This window comes from Scyliorhinus torazame, chromosome 5 (assembly GCF_047496885.1).
Source record: "Scyliorhinus torazame isolate Kashiwa2021f chromosome 5, sScyTor2.1, whole genome shotgun sequence".
Lineage (NCBI taxonomy): Eukaryota > Metazoa > Chordata > Chondrichthyes > Carcharhiniformes > Scyliorhinidae > Scyliorhinus > Scyliorhinus torazame.
Genome location: NC_092711.1, coordinates 326683322 through 326706127, shown reverse-complemented (window position 1 = coordinate 326706127; position 22806 = coordinate 326683322). Strand labels below are relative to the sequence as shown.

Here is a 22806-nt window from a genome sequence, read left to right as displayed (position 1 = left end):
TGCCAGCTGGTCCGCGCAGGCTCTGAGTACACGACCAGGGATCCCGTCCGGGCCCGTCGCCTTCCGAGGGTTCACTTTCAGGACGGCCAATCTGACTTCGGAAGCTGTGATGGTGGGTATGAGTGAGTTATGGGCTGCTGGGGCACTCGCCAGCGGATTGTTGGTTACCTGCTCGAACCGGGCATAGAATGCATTGAGCTCATCGGGGAGGGGTGCGCTGCTGCCAGAGATACTGTTTGGCTTCGCTTTGTAGCCCGTTATGTTGTTTAGTCCTTGCCACAAATTGCCGAGAGTCTGTCTGTGACTCTAGCTTGGTTTGATATTCTCTCTTGGCATCTCGGATGGCTTTGCGGAGGTCGTACCTGGATTTCTTTTATAGGTCAGGGTCGTCTGACTTTAACGCCTCAGATCTGTCCTTCAGTAGGGAGTCAATCTCGTGATTGAGCCATGGTTTCCGGTTGGGGAACGCACGTACTGCTTTCTTTGTCACGCAGTCGTCCACACATTTGCTGATGAAGTCTGTGACGGTGGTGGCATACTCATTTAAGTTGGTCGCGGAGTTCTTAAATATGGACCAGTCCACTGTCTCTAAGCAGTCACGTAAGAGCTCTTCTGTTTTCTCGGACCAGCACTGCACAACCTTCTTAGCTGCATTCTCCCGCTTGAGTTTCCGCTTGTATGCCGGGAGAAGGAGCACCGTCTTATGGTCGGATTTCCCAAAGTGCGGTCGGGGGATGGAACGGTAGGCGCCCTTGATTTTTGAGTAGCAATGGTCAAGAGTGTTGTCGCCCCTGGTGAGACAGGAGATGTGCTGGTGGAATTTTGGCAGGACACTCGAGGTTGGCCTTGTTGAAGTCTCCGGCCACAATGAGCAAGGCCTCCGGGTGTTCTGTTTCGTAGTTGTTTATAACTGTGTATAGTTCGTCCAGGACCTTCCTCACTTCTGCCTGGGGTGGGATGTAGACCGCTGTGAAAATGGCTGAAGTGAACTCACGTGGAAAATGGTATGGGTGGCACTTCACGGTCAGGTATTCCAGGTCTGGGGAGCAGTAGGTCGCCACGGTCGCCACATCCAAGACGTGCTTGTTAGGTGAACGGGACTTCTGAATTGTCCCTCAGTGTGCCCAAACAGGTGTCGGAATGTGGGGACTAGGGTATTTTCACAGTAACTTCATTGCAGTTAATGTAAGTTGTGACAACAATAAACATTACAATAATTATAACATAGCGGGACTGGTGGTCTGAATTGCATTTGTTTCAACATGAGAAGTATAACAGGTGTCGTTGCCATTACGGAGACTTGATTGAGGGAGGATTGGCAGCTAAACTTTGGCTTTTGGCAAATGCCCGCATAAGAAATGAGTGTATAAAATTAAAGTGCATGGGATTAGGGACAGTGGATTGAGATGGATAGAAAACGGGTTGGCAGACAGGAAACAAAGAGTCGGAATTAACGGGTCATTTTCAAATTGGCAGGCAGCGGCGAGTGGGGTACCCAGGGATCGGTGCTGGGACCCCAGCTATTCACAATATATATCAATGATTTAGAAGAGGGAACAAAACGTCATATCTCCAGATTTGCAGATGACATCAAATTGTGTGGGAGGGTGAGCTGTGAGGAAGATGCAGAGATCCTTCAGTGCGATTTGGACAAGTTGAGCGAGTGGGCAAATGAATGGCAGATGCAGTATAATGTGGAGAAATGTGAGGTTACCCACTTTGGTCACAAAAACACGAAAGCAGACTATTATCTGAATGGCCATAAATTAGGAGAGGTTAATGTCCTCGTACACCAGTCACTGAAGGTAAGCATGCAGGTACAACAGGCGGTAAAGAAGGCAAATGGTATGCTGGCCTTCATCATGAGAGGATTCGAGTACAGGAGCAGGGATGTGTTGCTGCAATTATCCAGGGCCTTGGTGAGGCCACACCTGGAATATTGTGTGCAGTTTTGGTCTCCTTATCGGAGGAAGGATGTTCTTGCTATCGAGGGAGTGCAGAGAAGGTTTACCAGATTAATTCCAGCGATGGCGGGACGATGTATGAGGAGAGATTGACTAGGTTAGGATTGTATTTGCTGGAGTTCAGATGAGGGGGGAATCTCATAGGAACGTGTAAAATTCTAACAGGACTGGACAGGGTAAATGCAGGAAGGATGTTCCTGATGGCGGGGGTGTCCAGAATTATGGGTCACAGGCTGAGGATACGGCTTAGTCCATTTAGGACTAAGTAGTTGAGCCCAAAACATTGTCTGGTTTCAAGAAGCAGTTAGATATAGCAGTTAGGGTGAAGGGATTAAAGGATATGGAGGAATGTGGGATCCGGCTATCGAGTTGGATGATCAGCCATGATCATAATGAATGGCAGAGTGGGCTTGAAGGGCTGAATGGCCATCCCTGCTCCTATTTTTTCCTGTTTCTATTATGTTTTCAAGAAGCAGTCAGATTATTCTGTTTGCAGAACACCGAGAGCTTCATTCAATTTCTAATGCTTCCCTCTGCAAGCCACTCGTGCTCAATATATCCTCCAGAGGACCAGAACTCCAAATTCGGCAGTTAACAAAGGTGCCAGTAGAAATGAAAGTACTGCATTTTCAGTTTCAACCCCTCTCCCCAAACACATTTTCTTGGCACACAACTGAGCCACTTGCTGGTTATGGATTATTGCTGTTACCGAGCAGAAACTAGTGGGACCATTCTTGCAGAAAGATTGTCTTTTGGCTGGTCAAGTACCAGACTAACAGAAAAAGATGGACATCTACAACACAGCCCTGTCTGATCAGACAATGGCAGTGGCAAGGTTATGCAGAAAATGTTTGAAAGGAAAATCAAGGATTGTAGTTGGCAATACCATGAATTGCACTGATTCACTGGACTTCAATTACCTTCACTGGAATCCTCTGCACCTTCTTTATGTTTTTGACAGAGAATCCTGTCAAAAAAAGGAAATTAAAAAGTACAAGTCAGCATTTCAACTCATCGAATAGTTAAACAACATTCCACAAATAAATCAGAAATAAATATGAATAGTGTGAACATACAAATAAATCCCCTGTGACGGATCTTCCTTGATCTGGGCTTTATCAAGTTTTGCACAATAATAATGATATGTTCTGGGGCAAGTTTTTACGTCACATCCAATCGTGGCTCCAGGGCGATGACAGCAAGAGCAACTCTGTGGAAGGAAAGGAAACAACATTAATTTAAAACAATCAAATACATGTATGGATAAAAAAGGTTTTCAAGACAAAAGGTAAAAAGAGAAACATGTGTTTCTGTGTGTCTATTTTGTTATACAATACAGGGCGGGATGGTGGGTCAGTTTATCATGTGGATCGTAAGATGCTTAATGAGTGTTGTGTGTATTAATTGGAAAATGTCCTGAATAAAAGATCATATGGGAAGGAAATCTTCACTTTAAATTGCGCATCAGAAGAAGAGATCTTGCCTCCCCTATCTCATCCTCAGAAACAAACTTGTCCAGCAACGAACGAGGTGGCAACTGTGGAAATGTGACTAACCCCTTCCTCACAAAGTTCACGCTGTAATTACCAGAACCCGTTTCCACCCCGAAAGCTGGAACTTTCAGGTCTTCCGCCCCGCAAATTTACCCTCCACAAACAAACCCCGAAACCTGCAAATCTACCCTCCACAAACCCCAAAACCTCTCTATCCCCTCCCACTTCCAAACCCTGCATGTCCACTCCGCCCTGCAAATCTACCCTCCACAAACAAACCCCAAAACCTCTCTATCCCCTCCCGCTTCCAAACCCTGCATGTCCACTCCGCCCTGCAAATCTACCCTCCACAAACAAACCCCAAAACCTCTCTATCCCCTCCCGCTTCCAAACCCTGCATTTCCACTCCGCCCTGCAAATCTACCCTCCACAAACAAACCCCAAAACCTCTCTATCCCCTCCCGCTTCCAAACCCTGCATGTCCACTCCGCCCTGCAAATCTACCCTCCACAAACAAACCGCGGAACCTCACTATCCCCTCCCGCTTCCAAACCCTGCATGTCAAATCCAAACCCACTGGAATAAATCTATGGTTCCCACATCTTGGTGACCACAGCAACAGTCCCTCCAGCTTAAAATGTTGCCTAAACTGGTTCCAAACGCTTTTTAAAAAAATGTTTTAAATGTTTTTAAGGCATTTATAATTTTAACAATTTTCAAGAAAAAAAAAGCAAAGTGAATAACACCCAACCAAACCCAGCCAACATGGCTCCCATACACAATTCCCCAATCCCAATTTCCCACTCACTATTTCCCACCTTATCCAACCCCCCCCCCCCATGCCTCCCTCTTTCCCTTTACCACAACGCGCCCCCCCCCCCCTTCTGACAGCTTCATTTTACCCAAAGTCGTTGATGAACAGCTGCCACCTCCGGGCGTACCCTGGCATCGATCTTCTCGGGGTGAGTTTGATCTTCTCAAGCCTGAGAAACCCGGCCATGTCACTGACCCAAACCCCCGATTCCAGGGGTTCCAAGTCCCTCCACAGCAATAAAATCCGTCTCTGGGCTACCAGGGAGGCAAGGGCCAAAACATCAGCCTCTCTCGCTCCCTGGACTCCCAGGTCTTCCGACACACCAAACGTCGCCACTCTGGGCTCGGAACCAGCAGTGCCTTCAATACCTTCGACATGACGTCGGCAAATCCTTGCCAAAACTCGAAGCCTCGGACATGCCCAAACCATATGGACATGATTTGAAGGCCCCCCCATCCACACCACCCACACCTTCAAAGAACCTGCTCATAAGGGCCACAGTCATGTGCACCCTGTGGATCACCTTGAATTGTATCAGGCTAAGCCTGGCACACGGCGAGGACGTGTTGACTCGCCTCAGGGCATCCTCCCATACCTCCAACTCCCTGGTCAGTTCTGGCTCCAAACTCTTAACGAGGCTACAACTACCAGACTCGAAGAGTACCTGGATGGTGAGGACAAAAGTGGAGCCATCACTAAGCCCTCAGACTCAACCCTAAACAGAAAACTATCTCCATCCATCCCCAAACCGTCTCTCCCAGCACCACCCATTTCCGAACCTTTGTGCTATTTGCCACCCAATAACAGTTCACATAATTCGGCAACGCCAACCTTCCCCTGACAGTCTGTCCCTCTGCAAAAGGCTCTCGGGATCCGAGGCATCTTTACTGCCCACACAAAGGCCAAAATCATCCTATTCACCGTCCCCAAAAAAGGATTATATCGGAAAATTGGAACTTCCGGTGGCAACCGTGGAGTGATTGGTCGCACACTTGATGGCTCCCGCTCAAGGTGGATTTTTTCGGTCTTTTCCCCGCCCGATGGACGAAGTATTTGAGAGCAAGAGGTGCAGGAGTGCCTGGGGAAGGTTTCACCCCTCTTACTGGTGTTGCTGGTAGATGGATCCACGGACTAGGAGCGTTTCAAGAAGGAAAGAGCTGCTTGAACAGGCTTGGTGGTGCGCGGAGAGAAGATAGCGGAGGGTAAGGGGGCTGCTCTGACTGCACAGTGGTCGGCAGAGCAGTTAATAGAGTTCCTCAATGAAACGTTTTGGCTGCAGAGGAAAGAGACCCTGGAAGACCTGGCCAAGGTGGAGGAACTGATTAATTTGGGGATCGAGAGAATGGAGCAGAGGCTGGAATCCTAGTGCCGGGTGGTCCAGAAAGTGGAGGAGGCGATGGGGGAGCACGGGTTGGTCTCATTGGTGGCCGAGATGGGGGTGATGCGGGAGACCCAGACGAGGCTGAGGGAGAAGGTGGAGGATCTGGAGAATCGCTCCAGAAGGCAGGGAAGACCCTGGGGTGGGACGGGTTCCCAGTGGAGTTTTACAAAATGTTTGGGGAGGACTTGGGGCCATTGCTGGTGAAGGCGGACAATGAAGCATTGTCTCAGACTTCCATGTCCCTGATATTAAAGAAGGATAAGAATCCGGAGCAGTGGGGGTCGGACCGCCCGATATCATTACTGAATGTAGACATCAAGCTGTTGGTGAGGTGTTGGCATCGCGAATCGAGGACTGCGTCCCGGGGATGATAAGCGAAGATCAAACGGGTTTTGTGAAGGGGTGGCAGTTGACGGCAAACGTGAGGAGGCTGCTTAATGTAATCATGATGGCTTCGAAGGGGCAGGAGATGGAGGTAGTGGTGGGGATGGACTTGAAAAAGGCATTTGATGGGGAGGAGTATGTGCTGCAAGTGTGGAGGTGGTTCGGGCAGGGGTTTGTAGACTGGGCCCAGTTGTTATACAAGGTGCCGGTTGCGAGTGTGCAGATGAACCGAGGCAGGGGTGCCCATTCTCTCCATTGCTCTTCGCCATGGCGATGAGCCGCTGGCAATAGCGCTTAGAGAATCGAGGGATCGAAGGACGCGGAGGGGGCATCGGAGAGGGATTGAAGGGCGCGCATGGGGGGGGGTCCAGCACAAGGTTGCATTATATGCGGATGACCCGTTGAACAGTATCGGAGACACCATGGGGATTTGAGGGGGATTTGGCCGTTTCCTGGGGTACAAGCTGAAGATGGGGAAGAGCAAGGTGTTCCCAATTGGGACTGCAGGAGAGGACATTAGGGGAGTTTCGTTTAGGGATTCGGCTGCGAGCTTCAGATATTTGGGTATCCAGGTGTTGCGGGGCTGGGCGCAGCTGCACAAGTTGAACCTGGTTCGTCTGGCGGGGTAAAGTGGATTTCAAGAGGTGGGATGTGCTGCCACTGGGTGGGGTGGGTGCAGACAGTGAAAATGACAGTGCTGACAAAGTTTCCGTTTGTGTTCCAGAACCTTCCAATCTTCGTCCCCAAGTTGTTTTTTTAAGAAGGTCAATGTGTTGATCTCTGGCTTTATGTGGGTGGGGAAGACCCCGTGGGTTTGGAGGGCTTTCCTGGAGCGGGGAGGGGTTTGCTGAACATGATGAATAATTACACGCCGGTGAATTTCGCGACGGTTAGGAAGTGGGTCATGGGGAAGGGTCAGCGTGGGGTCAGATGGAGGCGGCAACTTGTAGGGGAACATGTTTGAGGGCTTTATTGTTGGAACCTCGACCTTTCTTGCCAGCCAGATACTCCTTGAGCCCAGTGGTGGTATCAGCGGTCCGAAGGGTGTGGGGGCAGCGAGGCAGCATTTAGGGCTGGAGGTGTGGGTGCCGATCTGCAATAACCATAGGTTTGTGAAGGGTAGTTGGATGTGAGGTTTCGGGGGTGAAGGCAGGCAGGGATTGAGCGATTTGACGATCTGTCCATAGGGGGCAAATTTGCGAGGTTGGAGGGCCTGGAGGAAGAGTAGGAGTTGCCAGGGGGAACGGTTTTAGGTATCAGCAGGTCTGGGACTTGGTAAGGAGAGAGGTGCCGTTCTCCCCGGGGCTGCCGCCCCTGGGGCCGAGATGGGGAGGGGAAGGTATCCAACGTCTGGAAGGAGTTGATGGATTGGGAGGCGTCCTGAAGAGAAAGTGGGAGGACGAGCTGGGAGGGGAGGTGGGGGCTGAGATCTGGGCAGAGACCTTGTGAAGGGTGAATGCATCCACTCCACATCCACTCTATCCAGGCCTCGCAGTATTCTGCAAGTTTCAATAAGATCCCCCCCTCATCCTTCTAAACTCCAATGTATACAGTCTAACCCTAACCCAGAGTCCTCAACCATTCCTCATACGACAAGCTCTTCATTCCAGGGATAATTCTGGTGAACCTCCTCTGGACCCTTTCCAAGGCCAGTACATCCTTCCTTAGATACGGGGCCCAAAACTGCTCACAATACTCCAAATGGGGTCTGACCAGAGCCTTATACAGCCTCAGAAGTACATCCCTGGTCTTGTATTCTAGCCCTCTCGACATGAATGCTAATATTGCATTTGCCTTGCTAACTGCCGACTGAACCTGCACGTTAACCTTAAGAGAATCTTGAACAAGGACTCCCAAGTCCCTTTGTGCTTTTGATTTCCTAAGCATCTTCCCATTTCGAAAATAGTCTATGCCTCCATTTCTCCTTCCAAAGTGCATAACCTCACACTTTTCCACATTGTATTTCATTTGCCACTTCACTGCCCACTCTCCCAGCCTGTCCAACTCCTTCTGCAGCCACCCTGCTCCCTCAATACTACCTGTCCCTCTACAGATCTTTGCATCATCTGCAAACTTAGCAACAGCGCCTTCAGTTCCTTCTTCCAGATCATTAATGTATATTGTGAAATGTTGTGGTCCCAGACCCCTGAGGCACAACACTAGTCACCGGCTGCCATCCTGAAAAAGACCTCTTTATCCCCTCTCTGCTTTCTGCCAGTCAGCCAATCCTCTATCCATGCCAGTATCTTACTCTTAACACCATTAGCTTGTAACTTATTTAACAGCCTCCTATATGACACCTTGTCAAAGGCCTTCTGGAAATCGGCCTCCCCGAACAGGCGCCGGAATGTGGCTTTTCACAGTAACTTCATTGAAGCCTACTTGTGACAATAAGCGATTATTATTAAATAGATCACATCCACTGGTTCTTCTTTGTCTAACTTCCTTGATACCTCCTCAAAGAATCACCTGCCAGTGATGCTCACATCCCAGTGATGCCCCAGGACGAAGATTAATGACCTTTAACAACCACAAGCCACAACCATCTTCCTTTGTGCTAGGTATGACTCCAACCAGTGGAGTATTTCCTCCCATTTCCTTTTCACTCCAGTTTTGCTCGGGCTCCTTGATGCCATACTCAGTCAAATGCAGCCTTGGTGTCAAGGCGACTTACTATTACCTCACCTCTTGATTTTAGCTCATTTGTCCATGTTTGGAGCAAGGCTGCAATGGCGTCAGGAACTGAAACCCTGGTGGAAACCAAACTGAGCATCAGGTTATTGCTGTGTCAGTGAGCAGGTTATTGCTGTGTCAGTGAGCAGGTTATTGCTGTGTCAGTGAGCAGGTTATTGCTGTGTCAGTGAGCAGGTTATTGCTGTGTCGGTGAGCAGGTTATTGCTGTGTCAGTGAGCAGGTTAACGCTGTGTCAGTGAGCAGGTTATTGCTGTGTCAGTGAGCAGGTTAACGCTGTGTCAGTGAGCAGGTTATTGCTGAGTCAGTGAGCAGGTTAACGCTGTGTCAGTGAGCAGGTTAACGCTGTGTCAGTGAGCAGGTTATTGCTGTGTCGGTGAGCAGGTTATTGCTGTGTCAGTGAGCAGGTTAACGCTGTGTCAGTGAGCAGGTTATTGCTGTGTCGGTGAGCAGGTTATTGCTGTGTCAGTGAGCAGGTTATTGCTGTGTCGGTGAGCAGGTTATTGCTGTGTCGGTGAGCAGGTTATTGCTGTGTCAGTGAGCAGGTTAACGCTGTGTCAGTGAGCAGGTTATTGCTGTGTCAGTGAGCAGGTTATTGCTGTGTCAGTGAGCAGGTTAACGCTGTGTCAGTGAGCAGGTTATTGCTGTGTCAGTGAGCAGGTTATTGCTGTGTCGGTGAGCAGGTTATTGCTGTGTCAGTGAGCAGGTTATTGCTGTGTCAGTGAGCAGGTTATTGCTGTGTCAGTGAGCAGGTTATTGCTGTGTCGGTGAGCAGGTTATTGCTGTGTCAGTGAGCAGGTTATTGCTGTGTCGGTGAGCAGGTTATTGCTGTGTCGGTGAGCAGGTTATTGGTGTGTCGGTGAGCAGGTTATCTCTGTGTCAATGAGCAGGTTATTGCAGTGTCAGTGAGCAGGTTATTGCTGTGTCGGTGAGCAGGTTATTGCTGTGTCAGTGAGCAGGTTATTGCTGTGTCAGTGAGCAGATTAACGCTGTGTCGGTTAGCAGGTTATTGCTGTGTCAGTGAGCAGGTTATTGCTGTGTCAGTGAGCAGATTAACGCTGTGTCGGTTAGCAGGTTATTGCTGTGTCAGTGAGCAGGTTATTGCTGTGTCAGTGAGCAGATTAACGCTGTGTCAGTGAGCAGGTTATTGCTGTGTCAGTGAGCAGGTTATTGCTGTGTCAGTGAGCAGGTTATTGCTGTGTCGGTGAGCAGGTTATTGCTGTGTCAGTGAGCAGGTTATTGCTGTGTCAGTGAGCAGGTTATTGCTGTGTCGGTGAGCAGGTTATTGCTGGGTCAGTGAGCAGGTTATTGCTGGGTCAGTGAGCAGGTTAATGCTGTATCAGTGAGCAGATTAACGCTGTGTCAGTGAGCAGGTTATTGCTGTGTCGGTGAGCAGGTTATTGCTGGGTCAGTGAGCAGGTTATTGCTGGGTCAGTGAGCAGGTTATTGCTGTGTCAGTGAGCAGGTTAACGCTGTGTCAGTGAGCAGGTTAACGCTGTGTCAGTGAGCAGGTTAACGCTGTGTCAGTGAGCAGGTTATTGCTGTGTCAGTGAGCAGGTTATTGCTGTGTCAGTGAGCAGGTTATTGCTGTGTCAGTGAGCAGGTTATTGCTGTGTCAGTGAGCAGATTAACGCTGTGTCAGTGAGCAGATTATTGCTGTGTCAGTGAGCAGGTTATTGCTGTGTCGGTGACCAGGTTATTGCTGTGTCGGTGAGCAGGTTATTGCTGTGTCGGTGAGCAGGTTATTGCTGTGTCAGTGAGCAGGTTATTGCTGGGTCAGTGAGCAGGTTATTGCTGTGTCGGTGAGCAGGTTATTGCTGTGTCGGTGAGCAGGTTAACGCTGTGTCAGTGAGCAGGTTATTGCTGTGTCGGTGAGCAGGTTATTGCTGTGTCAGGGAGCAGGTTATTGCTGTGTCAGTGAGCAGGTTATTGCTGTGTCGGTGAGCAGGTTATTGCTGTGTCGGTGAGCAGGTTAACGCTGTGTCAGTGAGCAGGTTATTGCTGTGTCGGTGAGCAGGTTATTGCTGTGTCAGGGAGCAGGTTATTGCTGTGTCAGTGAGCAGGTTATTGCTGTGTCGGTGAGCAGGTTATTGCTGTGTCGGTGAGCAGGTTAACGCTGTGTCAGTGAGCAGGTTATTGCTGTGTCGGTGAGCAGGTTAACGCTGTGTCGGTGAACAGGTTATTGCTGTGTCAGTGAGCAGGTTATTGCTGTGTCAGTGAGCAGGTTATTGATGTGTCGGTGAGCAGGTTATTGCTGTGTCAGTGAGCAGGTTATTGCTGTGTCAGTGAGCAGGTTATTGCTGTGTCAGTGAGCAGGTTATTGCTGTGTCAGTGAGCAGGTTATTGCTGTGTCAGTGAGCAGGTTATTGCTGTGTCAGTGAGCAGGTTATTGCTGTGTCAGTGAGCAGGTTATTGCTGTGTCAGTGAGCAGGTTAACGCTGTGTCAGTGAGCAGGTTAACGCTGTGTCAGTGAGCAGGTTAATGCTGTGTCAGTGAGCAGATTATCGCTGTGTCAGTGAGCAGGTTATTGCTGTGTCAGTGAGCAGGTTATTGCTGTGTCAGTGAGCAGGTTATTGCTGGGTCAGTGAGCAGATTAACGCTGTGTCAGTGAGCAGGCTATTGCTGTGTCAGTGAGCAGGTTATTGCTGTGTCAGTGAGCAGGTTATTGCTGTGTCAGTGAGCAGGTTATTGCTGTGTCAGTGAGCAGGTTATTGCTGTGTCGGTGAGCAGGTTATTGCTGTGTCAGTGAGCAGGTTAACGCTGTGTCAGTGAGCAGGTTAACGCTGTGTCAGTGAGCAGGTTAACGCTGTGTCAGTGAGCAGGTTAACGCTGTGTCAGTGAGCAGGTTATTGCTGTGTCAGTGAGCAGATTAACGCTGTGTCAGTGAGCAGGTTATTGCTGTGTCGGTGAGCAGGTTATTGCTGTGTCAGTGAGCAGGTTATTGCTGTGTCAGTGAGCAGGTTATTGCTGTGTCAGTGAGCAGATTAACGCTGTGTCAGTGAGCAGGTTATTGCTGTGTCAGTGAGCAGGTTATTGCTGTGTCAGTGAGCAGATTATTGCTGTGTCAGTGAGCAGGTTATTGCTGTGTCAGTGAGCAGGTTATTGCTGTGTCGGTGAGCAGGTTATTGCAGTGTCAGTGAGCAGGTTACTGCAGTGTCAGTGAGCAGGTTAATGCTGTGTCAGTGAGCAGGTTATTGCTGTGTCAGTGAGCAGGTTATTGCTGTGTCGGTGAGCAGGTTAATGCTGTGTCGGTGAGCAGGTTATTGGTGTGTCAGTGAGCAGGTTAATGCTGTGTCAGTGAGCAGGTTATTGCTGTGGCAGTGAGCAAGTTATTGCTGTGTCAGTGAGCAGGTTAATGCTGTGTCGGTGAGCAGGTTATTGGTGTGTCAGTGAGCAGGTTATTGGTGTGTCAGTGAGCAGGTTATTGCTGTGTCAGTGAGCAGGTTAACGCTGTGTCAGTGAGCAGGTTAACGCTGTGTCAGTGAGCAGGTTATTGCTGTGTCAGTGAGCAGGTTATTGCTGTGTCAGTGAGCAGGTTAATGCTGTGTCAGTGAGTAGGTTATTGCTGTGTCAGTGAGCAGGTTAACGCTGTGTCAGTGAGCAGGTTAACGCTGTGTCAGTGAGCAGGTTATTGCTGTGTCAGTGAGCAGGTTATTGCTGTGTCGGTGAGCAGGTTATTGCTGTGTCGGTGAGCAGGTTATTGCTGTGTCAGTGAGCAGGTTATTGTTGTGTCAGTGAGCAGGTTATTGCTGTGTCAGTGAGCAGGTTAATGCTGTGTCGGTGAGCAGGTTATTGCGGTGTCAGTGAGCAGGTTATTGCTGTGTCAGTGAGCAGGTTATTGCTGTGTCAGTGAGCAGGTTATTGCTGTGTCGGTGAGCAGGTTAATGCTGTGTCGGTGAGCTGGTTAATGCTGTGTCAGTGAGCAGGTTAACGCTGTGTCAGTGAGCAGGTTATTGCTGTGTCAGTGAGCAGGTTAATGCTGTGTCAGTGAGCAGGTTAATGCTGTGTCAGTGAGCAGGTTAATGCTGTGTCAGTGAGCAGGTTAATGCTGTGTCAGTGAGCAGGTTAATGCTGTGTCAGTGAGCAGGTTATTGCTGTGTCGGTGAGCAGGTTAATGCTGTGTCGGTGAGCTGGTTAATGCTGTGTCAGTGAGCAGGTTAACGCTGTGTCAGTGAGCAGGTTATTGCTGTGTCAGTGAGCAGGTTAATGCTGTGTCAGTGAGCAGGTTAATGCTGTGTCAGTGAGCAGGTTAATGCTGTGTCAGTGAGCAGGTTAATGCTGTGTCAGTGAGCAGGTTATTGCTGTGTCAGTGAGCAGGTTATTGCTGTGTCAGTGAGCAGGTTAACGCTGTGTCAGTGAGCAGGTTAATGCTGTGTCAGTGAGCAGGTTGTTGCTGTGTCAGTGAGCAGGTTAATGCTGTGTCAGTGAGCAGGTTATTGCTGTGTCAGTGAGCAGGTTATTGCTGTGTCAGTGAGCAGGTTAACGCTGTGTCAGTGAGCAGGTTAACGCTGTGTCAGTGAGCAGGTTAACGCTGTGTCAGTGAGCAGGTTAATGCTGTGTCAGTGAGCAGGTTATTGCTGTGTCAGTGAGCAGGTTATTGCTGTGTCAGTGAGCAGGTTATTGCTGTGTCAGTGAGCAGATTAACGCTGTGTCAGTGAGCAGGTTATTGCTGTGTCAGTGAGCAGGTTATTGCTGTGTAAGTGAGCAGGTTAATGCTGTGTCAGTGAGCAGGTTAATGCTGTGTCAGTGAGCAGGTTATTGCGGTGTCAGTGAGCAGGTTATTGCTGTGTCAGTGAGCAGGTTATTGCTGTGTAAGTGAGCAGGTTAATGCTGTGTCAGTGAGCAGGTTAATGCTGTGTCAGTGAGCAGGTTATTGCGGTGTCAGTGAGCAGGTTATTGCTGTGTCAGTGAGCAGGTTATTGCTGTGTCAGTGAGCACGTTATTGCTGTGTCAGTGAGCAGGTTATTGCTGCGTCAGTGAGCAGGTTATTGCTGTGTCAGTGAGCAGGTTATTGCTGTGTCAGTGAGCAGGTTATTGCTGTGTCAGTGAGCAGGTTATTGCTGTGTCAGTGAGCAGGTTATTGCTGTGTCAGTGAGCAGGTTAACGCTGTGTCAGTGAGCAGATTAACGCTGTGTCAGTGAGCAGATTATTGCTGTGTCAGTGAGCAGGTTATTGCTGTGTCAGTGAGCAGGTTATTGCTGTGTCAGTGAGCAGGTTAATGCTGTGTCAGTGAGCAGGTTAATGCTGTGTCAGTGAGCAGGTTAATGCTGTGTCAGTGAGCAGGTTATTGCTGTGTCAGTGAGCAGGTTATTGCTGTGTCAGTGAGCAGGTTAACGCTGTGTCAGTGAGCAGGTTAATGCTGTGTCAGTGAGCAGGTTATTGCTGTGTCAGTGAGCAGGTTAATGCTGTGTCAGTGAGCAGGTTATTGCTGTGTCAGTGAGCAGGTTAATGCTGTGTCAGTGAGCAGGTTATTGCTGTGTCAGTGAGCAGGTTAACGCTGTGTCAGTGAGCAGGTTAATGCTGTGTCAGTGAGCAGGTTATTGCTGTGTCAGTGAGCAGGTTATTGCTGTGTCAGTGAGCAGATTAACGCTGTGTCAGTGAGCAGGTTATTGCTGTGTCAGTGAGCAGGTTATTGCTGTGTCAATGAGCAGGTTAATGCTGTGTCAGTGAGCAGGTTATTGCGGTGTCAGTGAGCAGGTTATTGCTGTGTCAGTGAGCAGGTTATTGCTGTGTCAGTGAGCAGGTTATTGCTGTGTCAGTGAGCAGGTTATTGCTGTGTCAGTGAGCAGGTTATTGCTGTGTCAGTGAGCAGGTTATTGCTGTGTCAGTGAGCAGGTTATTGCTGTGTCAGTGAGCAGGTTAACGCTGTGTCAGTGAGCAGATTATTGCTGTGTCAGTGAGCAGGTTATTGCTGTGTCAGTGAGCAGGTTATTGCTGTGTCAGTGAGCAGATTATTGCTGTGGCAGTGAGCAGGTTATTGCTGTGTCAGTGAGCAGGTTATTGCTGTGTCAGTGAGCAGATTATTGCTGTGTCAGTGAGCAGGTTATTGCTGTGTCAGTGAGCAGGTTATTGCTGTGTCAATGAGCAGGTTAATGCTGTGTCGGTGAGCAGGTTATTGCTGTGTCGGTGAGCAGGTTAATGCGGTGTCGGTGAGCAGGTTAATGCTGTGTCGGTGAGCAGGTTAATGCTGTGTCGGTGAGCAGGTTAATGCTGTGTCATTGAGCAGGTTATTGCTGTGTCAGTGAGCAGATTAACGCTGTGTCGGTGAGCAGGTTATTGCTGTGTCGGTGAGCAGGTTATTGCTGTGTCGGTGAGCAGGTTATTGCAGTGTCAGTGAGCAGGTTACTGCAGTGTCAGTGAGCAGGTTAATGCTGTGTCAGTGAGCAGGTTATTGCTGTGTCAGTGAGCAGGTTATTGCTGTGTCGGTGAGCAGGTTAATGCTGTGTCGGTGAGCAGGTTATTGGTGTGTCAGTGAGCAGGTTAATGCTGTGTCAGTGAGCAGGTTATTGCTGTGGCAGTGAGCAAGTTATTGCTGTGTCAGTGAGCAGGTTAATGCTGTGTCGGTGAGCAGGTTATTGGTGTGTCAGTGAGCAGGTTATTGGTGTGTCAGTGAGCAGGTTATTGCTGTGTCAGTGAGCAGGTTAACGCTGTGTCAGTGAGCAGGTTAACGCTGTGTCAGTGAGCAGGTTATTGCTGTGTCAGTGAGCAGGTTATTGCTGTGTCAGTGAGCAGGTTAATGCTGTGTCAGTGAGTAGGTTATTGCTGTGTCAGTGAGCAGGTTAACGCTGTGTCAGTGAGCAGGTTAACGCTGTGTCAGTGAGCAGGTTATTGCTGTGTCAGTGAGCAGGTTATTGCTGTGTCGGTGAGCAGGTTATTGCTGTGTCGGTGAGCAGGTTATTGCTGTGTCAGTGAGCAGGTTATTGTTGTGTCAGTGAGCAGGTTATTGCTGTGTCAGTGAGCAGGTTAATGCTGTGTCGGTGAGCAGGTTATTGCGGTGTCAGTGAGCAGGTTATTGCTGTGTCAGTGAGCAGGTTATTGCTGTGTCAGTGAGCAGGTTATTGCTGTGTCGGTGAGCAGGTTAATGCTGTGTCGTTGAGCTGGTTAATGCTGTGTCAGTGAGCAGGTTAACGCTGTGTCAGTGAGCAGGTTATTGCTGTGTCAGTGAGCAGGTTAATGCTGTGTCAGTGAGCAGGTTAATGCTGTGTCAGTGAGCAGGTTAATGCTGTGTCAGTGAGCAGGTTAATGCTGTGTCAGTGAGCAGGTTAATGCTGTGTCAGTGAGCAGGTTATTGCTGTGTCGGTGAGCAGGTTAATGCTGTGTCGGTGAGCTGGTTAATGCTGTGTCAGTGAGCAGGTTAACGCTGTGTCAGTGAGCAGGTTATTGCTGTGTCAGTGAGCAGGTTAATGCTGTGTCAGTGAGCAGGTTAATGCTGTGTCAGTGAGCAGGTTAATGCTGTGTCAGTGAGCAGGTTATTGCTGTGTCAGTGAGCAGGTTATTGCTGTGTCAGTGAGCAGGTTAACGCTGTGTCAGTGAGCAGGTTAATGCTGTGTCAGTGAGCAGGTTGTTGCTGTGTCAGTGAGCAGGTTAATGCTGTGTCAGTGAGCAGGTTATTGCTGTGTCAGTGAGCAGGTTATTGCTGTGTCAGTGAGCAGGTTAACGCTGTGTCAGTGAGCAGGTTAACGCTGTGTCAGTGAGCAGGTTAACGCTGTGTCAGTGAGCAGGTTAATGCTGTGTCAGTGAGCAGGTTATTGCTGTGTCAGTGAGCAGGTTATTGCTGTGTCAGTGAGCAGGTTATTGCTGTGTCAGTGAGCAGATTAACGCTGTGTCAGTGAGCAGGTTATTGCTGTGTCAGTGAGCAGGTTATTGCTGTGTAAGTGAGCAGGTTAATGCTGTGTCAGTGAGCAGGTTAATGCTGTGTCAGTGAGCAGGTTATTGCGGTGTCAGTGAGCAGGTTATTGCTGTGTCAGTGAGCAGGTTATTGCTGTGTCAGTGAGCACGTTATTGCTGTGTCAGTGAGCAGGTTATTGCTGCGTCAGTGAGCAGGTTATTGCTGCGTCAGTGAGCAGGTTATTGCTGTGTCAGTGAGCAGGTTATTGCTGTGTCAGTGAGCAGGTTATTGCTGTGTCAGTGAGCAGGTTATTGCTGTGTCAGTGAGCAGGTTATTGCTGTGTCAGTGAGCAGGTTAACGCTGTGTCAGTGAGCAGATTATTGCTGTGTCAGTGAGCAGGTTATTGCTGTGTCAGTGAGCAGGTTATTGCTGTGTCAGTGAGCCGATTATTGCTGTGGCAGTGAGCAGGTTATTGCTGTGTCAGTGAGCAGGTTATTGCTGTGTCAGTGAGCAGGTTATTGCTGTGTCGGTGAGCAGGTTAATGCTGTGTCGGTGAGCTGGTTAATGCTGTGTCAGTGAGCAGGTTAACGCTGTGTCAGTGAGCAGGTTATTGCTGTGTCAGTGAGCAGGTTAATGCTGTGTCAGTGAGCAGGTTAATGCTGTGTCAGTGAGCAGGTTAATGCTGTGTCAGTGAGCAGGTTAATGCTGTGTCAGTGAGCAGGTTAATGCTGTGTCAGTGAGCAGGTTATTGCTGTGTCGGTGAGCAGGTTAATGCTGTGTCGGTGAGCTGGTTAATGCTGTGTCAGTGAGCAGGTTAACGCTGTGTCAGTGAGCAGGTTATTGCTGTGTCAGTGAGCAGGTTAATGCTGTGTCAGTGAGCAGGTTAATGCTGTGTCAGTGAGCAGGTTAATGCTGTGTCAGTGAGCAGGTTAATGCTGTGTCAGTGAGCAGGTTATTGCTGTGTCAGTGAGCAGGTTATTGCTGTGTCAGTGAGCAGGTTAACGCTGTGTCAGTGAGCAGGTTAATGCTGTGTCAGTGAGCAGGTTGTTGCTGTGTCAGTGAGCAGGTTAATGCTGTGTCAGTGAGCAGGTTATTGCTGTGTCAGTGAGCAGGTTAATGCTGTGTCAGTGAGCAGGTTATTGCTGTGTCAGTGAGCAGGTTAACGCTGTGTCAGTGAGCAGGTTAACGCTGTGTCAGTGAGCAGGTTAATGCTGTGTCAGTGAGCAGGTTATTGCTGTGTCAGTGAGCAGGTTATTGCTGTGTCAGTGAGCAGATTAACGCTGTGTCAGTGAGCAGGTTATTGCTGTGTCAGTGAGCAGGTTATTGCTGTGTAAGTGAGCAGGTTAATGCTGTGTCAGTGAGCAGGTTAATGCTGTGTCAGTGAGCAGGTTATTGCGGTGTCAGTGAGCAGGTTATTGCTGTGTCAGTGAGCAGGTTATTGCTGTGTCAGTGAGCACGTTATTGCTGTGTCAGTGAGCAGGTTATTGCTGCGTCAGTGAGCAGGTTATTGCTGCGTCAGTGAGCAGGTTATTGCTGTGTCAGTGAGCAGGTTATTGCTGTGTCAGTGAGCAGGTTATTGCTGTGTCAGTGAGCAGGTTATTGCTGTGTCAGTGAGCAGGTTATTGCTGTGTCAGTGAGCAGGTTATTGCTGTGTCAGTGAGCAGGTTAACGCTGTGTCAGTGAGCAGATTAACGCTGTGTCAGTGAGCAGATTATTGCTGTGTCAGTGAGCAGGTTATTGCTGTGTCAGTGAGCAGGTTATTGCTGTGTCAGTGAGCAGGTTAATGCTGTGTCAGTGAGCAGGTTAATGCTGTGTCAGTGAGCAGGTTAATGCTGTGTCAGTGAGCAGGTTATTGCTGTGTCAGTGAGCAGGTTATTGCTGTTTAAACGCTGTGTCAGTGAGCAGGTTAATGCTGTGTCAGTGAGCAGGTTATTGCTGTGTCAGTGAGCAGGTTAATGCTGTGTCAGTGAGCAGGTTATTGCTGTGTCAGTGAGCAGGTTAATGCTGTGTCAGTGAGCAGGTTATTGCTGTGTCAGTGAGCAGGTTAACGCTGTGTCAGTGAGCAGGTTAATGCTGTGTCAGTGAGCAGGTTATTGCTGTGTCAGTGAGCAGGTTATTGCTGTGTCAGTGAGCAGATTAACGCTGTGTCAGTGAGCAGGTTATTGCTGTGTCAGTGAGCAGGTTATTGCTGTGTCAGTGAGCAGGTTAATGCTGTGTCAGTGAGCAGGTTATTGCGGTGTCAGTGAGCAGGTTATTGCTGTGTCAGTGAGCAGGTTATTGCTGTGTCAGTGAGGAGGTGTTATTGCTGTGTCAGTGAGCAGGTTATTGCCTGTGTCAGTGAGCAGGTTATTGCTGTGTCAGTGAGCAGGTTATTGCTGTGTCAGTGAGCAGGTTATTGCTGTGTCAGTGAGCAGGTTATTGCTGTGTCAGTGAGCAGGTTAACGCTGTGTCAGTGAGCAGATTATTGCTTTGTCAGTGAGCAGGTTATTGCTGTGTCAGTGAGCAGGTTATTGCTGTGTCAGTGAGCAGATTATTGCTGTGGCAGTGAGCAGGTTATTGCTGTGTCAGTGAGCAGGTATTGCTGTGTCAGTGAGCAGATTATTGCTGTGTCAGTGAGCAGGTTATTGCTGTGTCAGTGAGCAGGTTATTGCTGTGTCAATGAGCAGGTTAATGCTGTGTCGGTGAGCAGGTTATTGCTGTGTCGGTGAGGCAGGTTAATGCTGTGTCGGTGAGCAGGTTAATGCTGTGTCGGTGAGCAGGTTAATGCTGTGTCATTGAGCAGGTTATTGCTGTGTCAGTGAGCAGATTAACGCTGTGTCGGTGAGCAGGTTATTGCTGTGTCAGTGAGCAGGTTAATGCTGTGTCAGTGAGCAGGTTATTGCTGTGTCAGTGAGCAGGTTAACGCTGTGTCAGTGGGCAGGTTAACGCTGTGTCAGTGAGCAGGTTAACGCTGTGTCAGTGAGCAGGTTATTGCTGTGTCAGTGAGCAGGTTAATGCTGTGTCAGTGAGCAGGTTATTGCTGTGTCAGTGAGCAGATTAACGGCTGTGTCAGTGAGCAGGTTATTGCTGTGTCAGTGAGCAGGTTATTGCTGTGTCAGTGAGCAGGTTATTGCTGTGTCAGTGAGCAGGTTATTGCTGTGTCAGTGAGCAGATTATTGCTGTGTCAGTGAGCAGATTATTGCTGTGTCAGTGAGCAGATTAACGCTGTGTCAGTGAGCAGATTATTGCTGTGTCAGTGAGCAGGTTATTGCTGTGTCAGTGAGCAGGTTATTGCTGTGTCAGTGAGCAGGTTATTGCTGTGTCAGTGAGCAGATTATTGCTGTGGCAGTGAGCAGGTTATTGCTGTGTCCGTGAGCAGATTATTGCTGTGTCAGTGAGCAGGTTAATGCTGTGTCAGTGAGGCAGGTTATTGCTGTGTCAGTGAGCAGGTTAATGCTGTGTCAGTGAGCAGGTTATTGCTGTGTCAGTGAGCAGATTAACGCTGTGTCAGTGAGCAGGTTATCGCTGTGTCAGTGAGCAGGTTATTGCTGTGTCAGTGAGCAGGTTATTGCTGTGTCAGTGAGCAGGTTATTGCTGTGTCAGTGAGCAGGTTATTGCTGTGTCAGTGAGCAGATTATTGCTGTGTCAGTGAGCAGATTATTGCTGTGTCAGTGAGCAGATTATTGCTGTGTCAGTGAGCAGGTTATTGCTGTGTCAGTGAGCAGGTTATTGCTGTGTCAGTGAGCAGGTTATTGCTGTGTCAGTGAGCAGGTTATTGCTGTGTCAGTGAGCAGGTTATTGCTGTGTCAGTGAGCAGGTTATTGCTGTGCCAGTGAGCAGGTTATTGCTGTGTCAGTGAGCAGGTTATTGCTGTGTCAGTGAGCAGATTATTGCTGTGTCAGTGAGCAGATTATTGCTGTGTCAGTGAGCAGGTTATTGCTGTGTCAGTGAGCAGGTTATTGCTGTGTCAGTGAGCAGGTTATTGCTGTGTCAGTGAGCAGGTTATTGCTGTGTCAGTGAGCAGGTTATTGCTGTGTCAGTGAGCAGGTTATTGCTGTGTCAGTGAGCAGGTTATTGCTGTGTCAGTGAGCAGGTTATTGCTGTGTCAGTGAGCAGGTTATTGCTGTGTCAGTGAGCAGGTTATTGCTGTGTCAGTGAGCAGGTTATTGCTGTGTCAGTGAGCAGGTTAACACTGTGTCAGTGAGCAGGTTATTGCTGTGTCAGTGAGCAGATTAACGCTGTGTCAGTGAGCAGGTTAACGCTGTGTCAGTGAGCAGGTTATTGCTGTGTCAGTGAGCAGATTAACGCTGTGTCAGTGAGCAGGTTAACGCTGTGTCAGTGAGCAGGTTATTGCTGTGTCAGTGAGCAGGTTATTGCTGTGTCGGGTGAGAAGGTTATTGCTGTGTCAGTGAGCAGGTTATTGCTGTGTCAGTGAGCAGGTTATTGCTGTGTCGGTGAGCAGGTTATTGCTGTGTCAGTTAGCAGGTTATTGCTGTGTCAGTGAGCAGGTTATTGCTGTGTCAGTGAGCAGGTTATTGCTGTGTCAGTGAGCAGGTTATTGCTGTGTCAGTGAGCAGGTTATTGCTGTGTCAGTGAGCAGGTTATTGCTGTGTCAGTGGGCAGGTTAATGCTGTGTCAGTTAGCAGGTTATTGCTGTGTCAGTGAGCAGGTTAATGCTGTGTCAGTGGGCAGGTTAATGCTGTGTCAGTTAGCAGGTTATTGCTGTGTCAGTGAGCAGGTTAATGCTGTGGTCAGCATCGCTTGACAGCACTGTCACCGACACTTTCCACGACTTTGCTGATGATCAAAGTAAATTGCTGGGGCATGAAACAATGTGGCTTGAGAAAGAATCGATAGGGATGACCTGCTTCCATTTACAGAGAGTTTGATTGCCAGTGGCACAGATTGAAGTAATGATAGAAAGATTAGAGGGAAGTTGAAGAGAAATCTTCTCACCCAGAGGGTCGCAGGAGGTCTGGAACTTACTGCTTGATGGAAGGCAGAAACCCCATTGCATTTACATAGCACTTGGGATCATAGAATTTACAGTACAGAAAGAGGCCGTTCGGCCCATCGAGTCTGCATCGGCCCCGTACAAAGAGCATCCTACTCAAGCCCACGTCTCTACCCTATCCTCGTAACCCAGCAACCCCCACCAAACCTTTTTGGACACTAAGGGCAATGTATCATGACCAATCCACCTAACCTGCATATCTTTGGACTGTGGGAGGAAACCGGAGCGCCCGAAAGAAACCCATGCAGACACGGGGAGAACGTGCAGACTCCGTGCAGACTGTGACCCAAGCCGGGAATCGAACCCGGAACCCCTGGAGCTGTGAAGCAACTGTGCTAATCACTGTGCTTCCGTGCTACACAGGGTAACAGACCAAGGCAAGCGGATGAAATTGGATAATGCTCTTTCAGCTGGCACAGACACATTGGACTCAAATAATCACCTTGCGTGGGAAATTTATATGATTCAATGGAGGAGTCATTGAGTAAATCCGACGGTAACGTAGGTTATTTTGCCCCCACCCTCACTACCTAGTATTGCTGTTGCTAATCTCAGCACCCCCATACCACTGGATAAATCAGCAGAGACTGGGAATAAAACCTCAGTCCTTCATATTGGTATACCCTAGTACTACAACTTGAGGTAACTTCATGCAAGGGCAGACAGCAGACAGGAAATTGAGATAGTCAGAGGTACATGGCACTGGTGTATCGCTCGAAACTGGGAACCATGAAATAACAGACATGCACAAAAGGAAAAATGTAGTGGTTCTTTCTCCAAATAAATTTGCTACTTTTGTGCATGCTTTGCACACACCTCAAAATTTAGGGTAGAATGTGAGTTAGTAAAGCTACATACCAGTTTACTTCCTCTTTTTATTTCCTTCTTGATATCTTCAAGCAAGAAGCCGCCAAGAGTCTCATTCTCAGAGTGTGAGAGGTCACCAGAGCAGATGAAAATAACTAGAAATAGGAAGAAAAAGTGCCATAAGTTTGCTGCCAGGACAACCTTTACATATGCAACCTCCAGAGAATTTGTCTGACTACACACCACATAATCGCCGAATCTATTCGGGGGATGGTGGGTTTATGAAGCAATTGGAGCACAATACAGAAGTCCTGGTGAGTGGAAAAAAATAATTTGCCAATCAAAGTAATGGAGGGAAACTAGACCAGCAAGTCACTCATGCCAAAGGGATAGTTAGTGATTAGTCCATGTAGATGACCACACATCTCTGCTGTTTCCCCAGCACAGTGAG

At 48.8% G+C, this 22806-nt stretch overlaps 1 protein-coding gene across 1 annotated transcript in view; it reads right to left on the bottom strand.

Moving 5' to 3' along the window:
• phf6 (PHD finger protein 6) overlaps nucleotides 1-22806 on the bottom strand; it is a 136310-nt gene that overhangs the window by 104650 nt on the left and 8854 nt on the right. Inside the window, 4 exon segments of the mRNA XM_072506006.1 lie at nucleotides 2885-2931; nucleotides 3041-3174; nucleotides 22407-22483; nucleotides 22486-22510. Coding sequence (XP_072362107.1) covers nucleotides 2885-2931; nucleotides 3041-3174; nucleotides 22407-22483; nucleotides 22486-22510 — 283 coding nt within the window.